Raw genomic sequence first — 13,931 nt, forward strand, 5'->3', positions numbered from 1 at the left:
AATGTGTACCACCAAAATACCAGCCCAGGAGAACAACGTTCTATGAAGTGGTTCAAGAGCTCGTTGGACCAAAGGCCAGTGATGTGAAACCTCTATCCAGGGGATCACTCCTGATGTACCCCGGTGACAAGTCAGATTTCTTGATCTCCAGAACACTGACCAAATCCATAGAGCATGGAATGTTCTCATCAGAATCGGAATCAACTGAAGATGAAGACAGTGGAACACTCAAGTTTGCACAAGGCAACATCTTTCAAGAGATGGTGCACGTTGCCCTCAGAGTCAGGCATGATCTGCTTGACACACCAGGACACTCGAGCACATGGCATGGACTTGATCAAGAGCATGTTGATCAAGTGATCCCAGAGAGCTTGTATATGTTCCTTTGCTTGCTCTTTGGGGGCATAAATAACCTTTATGAGGAGACAGATGAAGACAGTACCATCAAACAAACTGTGTGTAGTATTGCCCAAGACATTGTTGATGGGGTGTCCCATAAACGGAAGTTGACACCAAAGCACATTGGTCTTGGGCTCGCTCTCCAACAGGCTACTCGCTCTGAGGCTCTTGTCGACCTGTTCCATGCAGCCAACCACACCATCGGCATTGACACTGTTCGAAGGTTTGACACGAGCATAGCTGATGAAATACTTGATAGGTTTGCCAAGAACGGTTATGTCTATGTCCCAGACAACATTGTCAAGAAGCGGATGATGCACTGTTCTTGTGACAACATAGATGTGCTTGAAGCAACTCTTGATAGAAAGAATACGTTCCACTGTACGCAGATGATGGTCTGGCAGAGAGGTCCACCTCCAGAACAAAGAGAAGATACTATACTGCAAGTGGAAAGGGCCCAGGTGGAAGGAGCCTCTTAAGATCAAGAACTATAAGGCCTGGTGCTCTGCATGAGTTTCAAAGGCTTGACCAGGCTACCTTGGCATCAGGGCAGAAACCCTCACCATCTTTCAGTGGGCAGAAGAAGATTGAGATGGAATGGTTCAGCAATGCTCAAGATGATGAAAGGGAGAAGGTCCATGCCAAATATTTGGCCTGGGTTGTGTCATGGATGCATGACAGTGAAGATAATCAGTCTGTTCCTGCCTGGGGAGCACTGAGTAAAGCCATCAGTGTCTCTGACCTTCCTGTAACAAAAGCAGGGATGCTTCCCATACTTCAAGCACCAGCAGATGACAATGATACACTCAACACTGTGATGCATCGCTTTATGGACATATCAAGTCATGTGGGGCAGAAGCACACGATAATCACAGCAGACCAGCCACTCTACAGTCGGGGCAAGGAACTGGTATGGGCCACTCCGAAGTATGAGAATGTCATTTTTCTCATGGCAGGACTTCATATCTGCTTCAACTTCCTGAAAGCTATTGGGCAGCACATGGAAAGTGCAGGACTGGATGACCTGTGGACAGATGCAGGTGTGTTTGCCACAAACACAACAGAGACGATGATGGATGGCAAAGCCTACTATCGTGCTGTAAGGGGACACCAGCTGACATATGAAGCCCTGTGGAGAATCAAGTGACCTTTGTTTGAATCATGGCTGGTTGAGAAGAGTTTCCAACAAGATGTGGAAGTGAAAGAACTTGCCCAAAATGTTGCCGATCTATTCAAACAAAACAGAGGGGGCAATGTCAGAGAAGACCTCTAGGCTGCAGTGGGCCAACTATCAAATGTCCTGAGCAGTGAGAAGGTTCAAAACCTGATTGAAGACTTTGAGAGAACACAGTCAGACAACCCAAACTTCAGATTGTGGTCAGCATACACGGGTATGGTGGAGATTCTGTTGGACTTCATCAAGGCTGAGAGGGAGGGCAACTGGACTTTGCATCTGGAAGCATTTGCTGCAATGTTGCCATGGCTGACCATCTATGACCACACGAATTATGCCAGATGGGGTCCTGTCTATCTTGCAGACATGAGAAGCCTTGAGAAGACAGCACCAGAGGTGTCTGCTGAATTCATGGATGGGAACTACGTTATGAAAAGGTCAAGGAGACGTTTTAACCAGGTGCCAGCTGATCAGGCCACAGAATGGATGAACAAAACCTGCAAGATGCAAAATGGCATCATTGGTATCACAAGAAATGACCAAGCAAGAGACAGGTTCTGTGTCACGTGGTCAGAACGATCATGCATCTCGCAGGATACCAGATGTCTCTTTGGCTTGGAAGATGAAGAGGAAGAATATATTTTGAATCATTCTGATAGCCTTGCATCATGACAGAAGCATGATGCTGATGATGTGAGGAAGCTTGCCAAACAGCTTGAAAGGTTTGATGTTTTCAGAGTGCGCACTGCATCACCAGAAGATGGAGAAGATGAAGGCAAGGATAGGGATGTCCCACTTGTTTCACCAGCAACAAAAGACATTGCGCCCAGTGATGTGGTCAATGATCTCCTCACAGCAGAAGATCGAGGGAAGCAGTACCTGGTATCAAATGTGAAGCAGCGACTGGTTGATGGAAGTGTGTAGTTCTATGATACTCTCAGAAAGCACAACTCAAAAACCTTTGCCAATATGTACAAGACGGCAATTTCAACTCAGCAGAGTGCACAGAAATCCATCAAGGCTGACAGAAAGTTGATGCAGCGGCTACTAAATGCTGTAACTGCTGGCCGGTCAGTTGAAATGGAGTCCATCCTGAAGCATGAGCTTGCCCCAATGCCACTGTCTTTGGCAATGCTCGGTCAGATGAACTCAACCCCAAAGGCAGAGCTGGTCAGTATCTTGATGGCTAGAAGAAGTGTACCCTCAGATGTTCCAGAAGCTGATATGAACACATGTGTGTTATTGATGGTCATGCACTAATCCAGACACTTGGGAAGCCCCATGGTTGCCAGACATTTGGCAACTATGCTGATGTCTTTATGCGCACTGTGACGAACCACTTTGGTGAACACACAACAATAGTTGACGTAGTGTTTGACCGCTACACTGGAGATGAGTCAATCAAGGCTGTGACTCGAGCAAAGAGAATGCGCAAGAAGAAACCGATTCGCAAGATCATTGATGGGCCAGATGTCCCCCAGGTTTGGAGCAATTTCATCGCCTCAGATGCGAACAAGGCAGATTTTGCAAGATTCCTTTCTGAGATGATCATGCAGAAGGGCAAAGATCTCCCCGAAAGATGTGAAGTGGTAACAGGAGGTGGAATCCCCAATGCTACCGATGCCAGATCAACAAAGGAAACAGTCAGACTTCATGGCAACCACGAAGAGGCTGATACTCCATTCATGTGAGGCAGTCAGTGAAGGATATGAAAGGTTGCTGGTCATGTGCAGTGACACAGATGTTTTGCTGCTTCTCCTACACTTCATGCCAACCAGAGCAGCTCAAGTATGGATTGTTTCTGGAACATCAAAGAAGCAGAAGTGCTACCCAATACATGCTGTATCAGACAAACTGCCACAACCTATTAGGGAAAACTTGCTGAGTTTCCATGCACTAACAGGTTGTGACACAACTTCAGCCTTCAGTGACCATGGGAAGAAGACGTGCTGGAAAACTTTCCAGAGTCAGCCACTCCTAGTCAGTGGAATTGGTCGTGATGGAGAACTCGCCCAAGTTGAGCAGTTTGTATGTCATCTGCATGACGTTCCTGCACAGCCAAGTGTGGATCAAGCCAGATTCCAAGTGTTTGGTAAAGCCAAGAAGGGCCTTGATTTGTTGCCTCCAACCAGAGATGCCCTGGATCTGCACAGGAAACGTTCCAATTCCCAGGCAAAGATCTGGTTGCAAGCAGATCGCGAATGCATCAGGATACCATCCCCTGTGGTCACCGCTGCCTGGGTGAAGGAAAAGACTTGCCTGGTACCTATCTGGACAAGACTGCCCCAAATTCCAAATGCCTGCCTTCAGCTGATGACCTGTGGGTGCAAATCCAAATGCCAAACAGCTAGGTGCACTTGCTTTAAAAAAGAAATGAAGTGCACTTCTGCATGTGGCTGTGATGCGGTAGAATGTTGTAACCCAGCTGGGCAATAGATTTTCTATAAAACATGCACATAGTACATTTTAGCCACATTGAAATTGTTGTTGAACTAATCTACAGTAACCTAAGACATAACATTTCAATTTCTCAGCTTGGTTCACTGCCAGTGAGAAACTTGATTACCATAATAGGTACTCAGACTACTGCATTACGAAACTGCAGTTTTACGTTACATTGTGTTGTGCATTTATGTAAATTCAAAAGTTTACATGTTTTTGTTGTCTGTGTATGAAAACATGAAACAGAACAATGCATAAAGATATTGGCACCAAAAATGTTTTAATTCTGCCAAAATAAAGGAAAATGATCATTTTGTCATTTTTTGCCATTTTTGCCTTTATGACCTTGAAAATGACCTAAAATTGAGAATCCAGGGTGGCATCCACCCACACCTTTTTAGCTTGCCTGTTCGAAGAACAGAGAGCTATAGCGATACCCCCGGCGTGAGCGTGAAAATGTTAAAGTTTTTGGTGCAAGTTATTTCCTTTCTAATGTTTTTATCTACTATACTATTTTTTACTGATTACAAAATACAAATACATATATTGCTTTAAAATTATTTGCATCAGACTTCACTGCAATGCTTTATAAAAAAACATTATTTGACTCGTCTTTTAAAAACGCTAAATGGAAAACAGGCGAGCATTGGGTGGCTTTGACACCAACTCTCTGGTTCTTTATCCTATGACTCATTGATCTGGCATGGATGCCTGCTATTAACACACGATGCCCAAAAAAGTGTAATATTCCATGTTGGCTGGCCGACTAAAAGATAATACAAAATTATATTGGAAGAAGGTGTGAGTTTGTCGGATCACTCAGAAGTAGCACACAAGCCAATGAGCTTTCTAGTCTGGGGTCAGTTCTTGACCAGATGAAAACTTGTCACCATGGTGTTTCACAGGCAGCACATTGCATACATGAGTGGCTGCCATCCATTGGATCAGACATTAATTGCGGATCTCGCATAGTTTGGAGCTACCGTATCAGTTGTGACAAAGAAGTGCCCAGGCTCTGATTGTAGGAAGACCAGGTCCAGGAAACGGGAAAGCTTGGGCTGTGTCACACCACACCTGCAATACAAGAATGGTGTTGACCAGAGGTGTTTTCATTTTCCAGGTTTGGCAAAGAAATGAATATACTTGAAAGTACACTCAAAGCTTCTTGGCAAACACATATTTTGCATTTAGATTAAAGCCATGAATGTACACACCTGTAAATCTATTATTCAATAGTTCAGAAGAAAATTTATGAAGAGCCAATTCTTTTCAAACTATTTTATGATAAATAATAAAATAAGCACCCTGGAAAAATTTAAAGCCTTCAAAATAATAAATATTGCACTATATAAATGTATATTCAATTATCTCCAGAAGGTAGTTCCACAAAAAGGAGAATTTAGGAACAAAAGAGTGGAGGTGTGTTGTAATCCTGGACTGTGGGAGTTTAATCAAGAGGAGTGATTGGAGTTTGTCATAAATTAGTTAGTCTCCCATGTAATTTCAGGAAAGATCTTAAAAGACAATTCAATGTTCCAAACTAGAGACCTGAGACTAGATTATCCAAGCCTCATGATTTGTGCCAAACAGCACAAAGTTTTACTCAAATGGACGTACTTGTGAATGTGCAAAGAGGAGCTATGTAGTAGCTTCACCTTTCCTCCTGGTACGAGACCTGCAGGGAAAGTGTAATGAACTGTCTTCTCAAAAAAAAAAAAGAAGACACTTTAACAAAGATCAAAATGTGCTTAAAGCTTTCCAACGTAAGAAAAGCAAAATGGAATACAAGGTAAGGAAAGTTGACCTTGAAGGTCTTACACGTCTTTTGATAATGAGGTACTGACCTGTTCATAAGCAAAGATATTAAGATACAATAGATTCCTGAGTCTTGAATGCGCATTATGTAATGATTATACATATGGTTAATGATGCTGATACAACAGAAACAGTCAGGTCAGGTCAGATATAGGAGCATGTGCCGGAGCAACGCGTCGCTGCATCCGCTTTCTGCCGGTACTCCAGGGGTCTCCATATGGCCATCCCCCAGGCAGAAGCCGGCCCATCCCCATCTCCTTGAGATTCTGATCAACCTGCTGCAAGCACGAGGCATGGGGTCGGCCCATTGGCCTCCTCAACTCACGAGGCTACCTCGCTGAGAGAATCTGGTATGGTAAGCAGGATCAGCATCAGGAAAACGAGCCACATGTTCATACAGCCGCAGCTGACGTTCATGGACCATGCAGGTAGGAAATCTCATTTGAGTCTCTCTCAGCAACCGCTCACTGGACACAAAGTCCGACCAGCGATAGCCAAGGATTCTCCGAAGAGACCTGGTATCAAAGGAATGAAGTCTGTCTCAGATCCCTGGTCAGAGTCCAAGTCTCAGATGCAGAGAGCAAGACTGGAAGCACCAAGGACCTGAAGTCTTGGAGTTAGGTCCTCCCGTACAGGTAGCGGCAGCGCCAAACCTCATGATGCAGTGAATCTATGACTTCCCAGGCCCGACCCAGACGTCTGTTGACCTCTGGCTAAAAGCCAGCAGAGACATGAATATCACTGCCAAGGTAAGTGAATTTCTCCGTGACTTCAACATCCTCACCACAAACAAGCACAGACAGGATAGCAGCATCCAAGATGTCAGTGAAAGCCTGGATCTTAGTTTTGACCAGGAAAACTGGTATACAGAGTGGCTCCGACTCCTCATTCAGCACCACGAGGGCCCCCAAAAGGATATCTAGAGTCTGGGCAAAGATGACTGCATCATCTGCAAAATAAAGGTCAGAGATCTTGACATTCTCAAACGATGCACCAGAGATTCATCTCTCTGATATCCTCCCCAGAATCCAGTCCATACAAGTGCTAAAAAGTGGGGGCCCGTACACACCCCTGACGAACTCCAGTAAATAAGTCTGTTGGTATCACCACATCTCACACCACTCTCAGTTCCAGAGTATAGTTCAGACATCAGATTGATCAGTTTTGGTGGCACCCCATGAAGACCAAGTATCCTCGAGAGGGCATCCCGATTCACTGAATCGAACGCTTTGCAAAGATCAACATAGGCTGCAAGCAGCCCCTGCTAAAACTCTCGTCTGCGTTTGGTGAGGACCTGAAGAGCACGGAAACAGTCAACCGTTTAACACTTTGGTGTAAAGCCTGACTGCTCTTGACGCTGGTGCTCCAGCAAATGGTGGCAAACCCGATCAGGAATTATCCAAGAAAAGACCTTACCCGGCACAGAGAGCATCACCACCCCTCGGTAGTTGTTGCAGTCTTGGTGATCACCCTACCCTTTCCAGAGCGGGTCAACAAGGCCCCTCTTCCAGTAAGTTGGGATGATGCCTGTGTTCCAGGCAGAGCACAGAACTGCATGCAACAACATGAGTAGTTCAGCATGGATACCTTGAGAAGCCTTGAGAAGTTCAGCATGAATGCCACAGATCCCAGGAGCTTAACCCCATTTCAACCCGTTCACCGCAGCATGTGTTTTCACAAACTAAGGTGGACCACGGTTGATTGGAGGGTCAGCAATGGGGATAGTAACACCTCTGACATCCAATTCGACAGCAAGTGTATCAGCCTGGTACAGCTGCCCAAAGAAACCAGCCCAGCGGCCCTTCACTTCGGATTCCTCTGTCAAGAGTCCACCACCCTCCGTTCCAACTGCAGTACACCAAGGGACGGGCTTGGAGGAACGCAATGTGCGAATTCCCCTGTAAGCAGGACGAGAATCACTTGACCACAGGTGAGGCTGTACCCCTTACAGATTCCTCGCACATCGGCCTCCTTGTCCACCTTTAGTGCATGTACAGTTTTACGCCTCAGATCCCTGAACAGCAGCTCAGCTCTGCCATTCCGCCTGGCCCTGCAATTCTCGTCAATAGTCTCCAGTGTCCCTTGTGAGACAAAATGCTTCTTCGCCTCAGGTGAGTTCCAAGACATCTACCGGCAACATCAAGGACGGTGGTCTTGAAGGCACTCCACAACTCTTCAGGATCCCCCAAAGCACCCAGACCCCCAAAATCTCCACTCAGCTTGTTTGCAAACTCCTCAGCTACTTTCTCATTCTTGAACTTGCCAACATCCAGCCTAGGCTGGGATGGTACCATTCTCCCGGATTTAAGGTGCAGCTTTAGAGTTGCTACAACAAGCCTGTTGTCAGTATTAAGGAACTGAGCACTCCGGTTGACTCTGCAGTTCTGGATCATCCTCCAGCAAACATTAACGAGCACATGATCAATATCCTTTGCTTTGCCACACCGCCAGCGTTGGAATGCAAAGTCGCGGCGTTGAAAGCATGACCCAGCCACCCGAGGTCCATGACTTCTCGCAAAGTCAAGGAACTTAGTGCTATTCTGGTTCACAGTTCCAGACCTATGGGGACCAATACATGTCTCATAACCATCCCTATCAGCTCTCGTCGATGCATTGAAATCCCGCAAGACGAGAAGAGTATCTTGCCTGGGGCACTGATCAACCACAGACTCGAGCGTGGCATAGAATGCGTCCTTCACAGTGAGATCACTTGTCTCAGTTGGAGCATATACAGAGACCAGGAAAATGACACCCAAAAGTGAAAAATCGTTCCTCTCATAATACACTCGTTGACCGGTGTTACCTCAATTATCATTGGAGTCATCTTATTGGAAACAGCTACAGCAACTCCTTGGGCATGGTAACCATCAGTGACCAGACCAACAGTAGGTGTAACGACCCGTCATGATCTCGCCGCAATACGGTCTCTGAACCTCAGAGAGTGCTGCAATACTGTTGTCCAAATGCTTGAGCTCAGATGATAACAGAGACAGGTAATCATCCTCTCCTAGGGATAGGACATTCCAGACAACCACCCGAAAGGACCGCCTCAGGTTACCCCAAGGAGACCGCCGTCTGGTGGACGACACCTCAGCACCACCCTGACACACACTTCCGCAATCTGACCTGGGAAGGTTACCCCATGGTTTCCCTCCTATCATCAAAGATTGGGGGTCCTTAAGGCTTTGCCCCAATCCCATCATCCGGTAAGCTGCCCTGAGAAGGACAGCTGCACAGGAGGAACTCCCATGGAGTGGGTTTTCAGATTTTGTTATGTTTTTCGTATTTTTTGCGGAATGAATGGTTTTTTACAGTGGCCAGAGTGCAAATCTTGCCAACAACCTCCGCATAAATAGTAACCCAACTGCAAGAGGACATCCGCAGACACAGTTGGGCTCTGGATATGGATGGTTGTTGGCTCACAAGGAGCTCCTCTGTCCTTTGACAGATTTTGTTTTTACTCCTGGTAGGTGTCCATATCATACACCATCCTCACCAAGAAACTTTGTGGGGGAGACGGTTTAGTCGCCGACAACCTGACCATGGAACAGGTTAGAACAGGTTTACACAGTCACTGTAGCAAGTCACAGATCTAATCTGACCTGACATGACAGAAACAGTGCAAATGCATAATGTCACAGCAAATATGGTCAAAAGCTTCATGTGAAGGTTGTAACAGAATGTGTGCCTTTTCGGGGAAAGAAGACGGTATTTGAAAGCAAAACAAAACCACAATACTTTTATGAAATTCAACTAGCATGTGGAGAATTGCAACATTTGAATGACACTCACTACCATGAACAATCTGTTAAAGTTTGAGTGTAAAACTTACCAAGGTCATCCGTAGAGCCAGCGAGATCACCTGCAGGAAGGTCCATCACGACCTGGAGATAACAGATAAACATATCTGTTATCATGGAGATAACACGATAATCATGGAGATAACACGATAACAGATAAACATGGAGATAACACGACTAACAGATAAACTCAACAAGGAGCATCCACTTTTGGTCTATTTAGTCGATTTGGATAAATTCCGAGAAAACCTCTTTGGAATAATTATCTGTTAATCAGACATACAGTTCTACACCCCTAGCTATGTGGTGCATGAGAGGCACTTCATCCATCCATCCATCCATCCATCCATTTGGACCATATAGTCTGGCAGATATGGGAATGGATTGTGCCTTTGATGATACTGTTACGGATTTGGAAGCCCTTTGCACACAAACAGAAAGCAGTCGCTCAGCTTAGTTATTTCGATAAGTATGTGTATAGTTAGATTCCTTCCTGTGTTTAATGGGAATTTCATGTGTGTGCTGCGGGTTATTTTATAGTCAGGTCTTTTTACATCTTAAATCCCCCAACAACCCTCCAAAGGAGTCGACGGCAACAGCCCTCCTCTGCTTTCGGCACTATTCGCATTCTTCGCGCGCTGGCGTGCCGAACACGTGCGTAGGCGGGGTTTCTTCAGTCGCTGGCGCTCTGATTTTCGCTCCAAAAAAGGGCCTTGAGTCCCTCTTGACCATTCAGCAAGGAGCGAGCATCGGGCGACGCTCGTCAGCCAATGGGAAGCCAGAACGCCATATACTATTGCACAGCCTCTTCGAGGGGCGGGCCTCTTCGGGGGGGGGGCAGAGACATCGACACGCCCTCCGCCCAATGAAGGCAAGTCACCGAGGCAACTGACACGCCCCCCCCCCCCCGTTCAATGAGGGATGAGGTGATGTCAGAGGCAGTCCCTCTGGCCCCCCGCGCACGCGAGGTTTGGCGCATTCTGTCTGCACTGGTCTACTCTCGCCTGGCCAATTGGTGATCCTTTCGTCTGATCTGGTTTTCTGGTCGTCCTCGCAGCGCAAGGGTTCCTCTCGTCTCATCCACCTCCGTGCTGGCTGACGTCCGTCGCATATCCCTCGCCCCTGGTGCTTGGTGCTGCGTCAAAGCTGTGGGTTCAAGTCCGACTGAACAAGACCAACCAAACCGCACGAGGCAGACAGGTGCACAGCCGGACTCTGACCCCCCAGCTGACCTATCCTCCTCGGCTGGAGGGTCCAATAAAGACCCGACAGGGTCCATTTCTTTTGGGAATGTGTGTGTGTGTGCGTGTGCATGTGCGTGTGCGTGTGCGTGTGTGTGTCCGTGGGCCCAGTCCTGTAAGTAGAAACCGTTAAGTGTTTGCTTGCACATTGATTGCATTTTTTTTAGTCGGTTTAACTCTGCTCCTTGTGCTCCACTCCCCCTTAAAAATAACCCCCAATTGTGAAATGTACCAGCTCGTTGTCTGTGCTTTCTTTCATTGGCTTAGCACAGTGCTTATTGAGAATTAGGGAGGCTGTTGTTGCCGTAATTGTTCATTCGGACCGGCAGGTTTTGATAACCTCCGCTCGGTTACATTCGGATCGGGCTCGGTTCGGCCAAATCCTGCCGAGGGTGGGTTCCCCGGTAGCTAGACCGCGTGGGTATTTAGGTACATTGGAGTAGACAATGGACCTTACCCCGCATGGTCGAATTATTGGCGACCCCGGTCCATTAAGGGACCCATGGCCCTCAGAGTTATCCGGAGAGTCACAACCTCAATTCCGGGGAGCTTGGCGGGAGACGACCCTCGTGCTCCACCTCGTGGTCGTTCATCGCCGCCGACCCTGGCACCACAACAATACAAGCATGAGCTTTGGCACACTGTTAGAGCATGCCCTAAGGAAGATATTTAGCTCTAGGGCCATCGCAGAATTGTCCTGTGGCCAAAATGGTGGCCATTTTCTAAAATGGCCACCACCGGTTGTTATTTTACCAGTAGCTCAGGTTCTAGACTACCTAGGATATTGATTCTGGTGGCGAATCGTACATTTTCAAGGATGAGGAATGCAGTGGTGCTATTTACAACATGCTATAACTACTCTAACAACTACCCAACTACATATATCTAGCTTTCGGGGAAATAAATAATAGTAAAAATATAAACGCATTTAATATTGGTGGAGTTATACATGTACATGTTTTGAAACTGTGACATATTCATGAGAGTACAATGCAGTCTTCGCAATGTTTCCTTTATAATATTTGGTAGTTTATTTATATGAGCACACAGTTCATGAGATTATGCTGTATCTTGCAAATTAATAGTGCATGTTCCATTGTTGTTTGACATGTTAGTGGTGAGGGCAAGTCTACGACAGTCCTTCCATTATTAACCAGGTAAGGCCTTCCATGGTAATATTACAGGTTTTCAATGAAATGTAATGTTAGTTTCGAGAACACAGTCTACCACAGTGGCAAAGGGCAGTGCACTGAAGTGCTGCCTTGACACATTTGCACTGTCCTCTGCACCCCTTTTTGCATCCACAGCGTATGAGTTCTCGACAGGCCTGGGTCGCTTCTGGCAGTGTGGTCCAGTGAACTTCCCATCCACCTGTGTCCTTCTTCTTCCACCCCCAGTCACCTAGGGATGGGAGTTCCGGGACTGCAACCATCATCTGTCCCCAGCAGTGACCAGCTTGGTAGGCAGCCCTCTTTGTGTGCTGAATCAGTGCTGCTTGTGTTGGAGGGAGTCCTTCAATGTCTCTACCTTTCTGGGTGAACAGCTGATTGCGTGCCTGATTGACTGATTCCAGGCTGCTAGTGCGGTCATAGAGCAATACCATGAATCGCTCCAGAGACTGCATTCAGTTGTCTATGGTGTCAGGGGTGGCAGCCAAGACACAGCAGGCTCTAGTGGCGTCATCAAAGGCGAGATGATCAAAGCTCTGGCTAGATGAACTGCATCATTGTCAGCATCGTGCTCACATACTTTCCCTAATGCAGCACCAACGTCCTCATTGCACACGCGCACCACATCACGACCTTGCTTGTGAGCGTCCATGTCTGGGAAGTAACCCAGTATTCTGTTCTTGAGTTTAGTGGAGTGTACACGCCCCGTCACGTGTGTCCCCAGTTGTTCCAGCCTGGTACTGTACAGATTCACCAACTCTGTTAAGGCCCTGTCACACCTTGACGTTTTAGCCAACGTATGGCAAGGTCTCAAAATGTATGTAAAACGCTGGCGTACGCTGAAGTATTGAAGTTTTTTTGCAATTTTTGGGCGTATAATAACGTGTTGGACGTATGCATAATGTATTAGTAACGTACACAGAACGTTTCAATTACATATAGATAACTTATACCAACGAATGCTGAGCGTGTTGTCGGCGTTTACAACCTATGCCCAACGATAGTGTAACTTATGCATGGCGCGCGGCAGCATATCGCAGACGATCACGTGGCGTAGGCTATTAAAAGGCTGCGGCTTGACGATTCAAATCATAACCGCACTAGACATCGAAGTGTGAAGCCGCTATCACACCTTGACGTTTTAGCCAGCGTATGCCAACGTATGAAAAATTTGCCAAACCAAGCTGGCACACGTCGAATACATTATGGGTAAGTTTTGTATATGTTAAGAGCACGCTGGCATACGTCGTAGTACGCTGCCAGACTAATACTCTGTACAGAGCGTCAGTGCTGCCAAAGCAGTCTCCTCGGCTATTGGGCACAATCCTGGACAGGTCACCACTCCGACACAGGATATTCGAATGGCTCAATCATCCCAGCAAGCTGGTACTCATTTTGCCGACCTCGGAAAGATGACAGGCTGAGTCAACCCCACCTGGTATTAATTCAACAGCTGAGTGGGATTTTAACTCAGGACTCTGGGATCCCAAGCCCACCACCCTAACTATTAAGCCAACACCAGGCAGAGGCACTTCATGGTGGTTTGTTAGTGGGCTTAACAAGAGTAATTGGGGGTAAAGTGGCTGCAGTAGTTTTTTTTGTTTTTCAGGAAAGACAGTTAAGTCCATATTATCTCCACATAATTTAAACTGCAGAATTTGTTCATAGACATACAGCAAAAAAACACGAATGTGATCAGGACAGACATGTATGAAACAAAATCTGAGCAGGATGTGGATTATATGATCAATTATATCAAATTTGATGATAAATATTGCTACCCTCGCCAGAGGAGAGGGTATTGCATTTGGGTCCGTTTGTTACTTGGCGAAAAAATTTTTTTGCCAAGTATGCTGGTCTGTAGCGTTTGCCTGTCTGTCACATGATTTTT

At 46.5% G+C, this 13,931-nt stretch overlaps 1 protein-coding gene across 5 annotated transcripts in view; it reads right to left on the reverse strand.

Annotated features, from left to right (window-relative positions):
- Nucleotides 1–13,931, reverse strand: part of DYNC2I1 (dynein 2 intermediate chain 1) — a 245,518-nt gene that overhangs the window by 60,064 nt on the left and 171,523 nt on the right. For all 5 annotated transcript variants that reach the window (XM_085873300.1, XM_085873299.1, XM_085873302.1 and 2 more), the window contains exons 15-17: nucleotides 9,663–9,714; nucleotides 5,633–5,690; nucleotides 4,999–5,089 (exon numbers count right to left, since the gene is read on the reverse strand). In XM_085873300.1, coding sequence (XP_085729426.1) covers nucleotides 4,999–5,089; nucleotides 5,633–5,690; nucleotides 9,663–9,714 — 201 coding nt within the window. The remainder of the gene's footprint in view (nucleotides 1–4,998; nucleotides 5,090–5,632; nucleotides 5,691–9,662; nucleotides 9,715–13,931) is intronic.

Source organism: Eptatretus burgeri, chromosome 3 (genome assembly GCF_056783735.1).
Source record: "Eptatretus burgeri isolate ZD-2024b chromosome 3, Ebu_testis_v1, whole genome shotgun sequence".
NCBI lineage: Eukaryota > Metazoa > Chordata > Myxini > Myxiniformes > Myxinidae > Eptatretus > Eptatretus burgeri.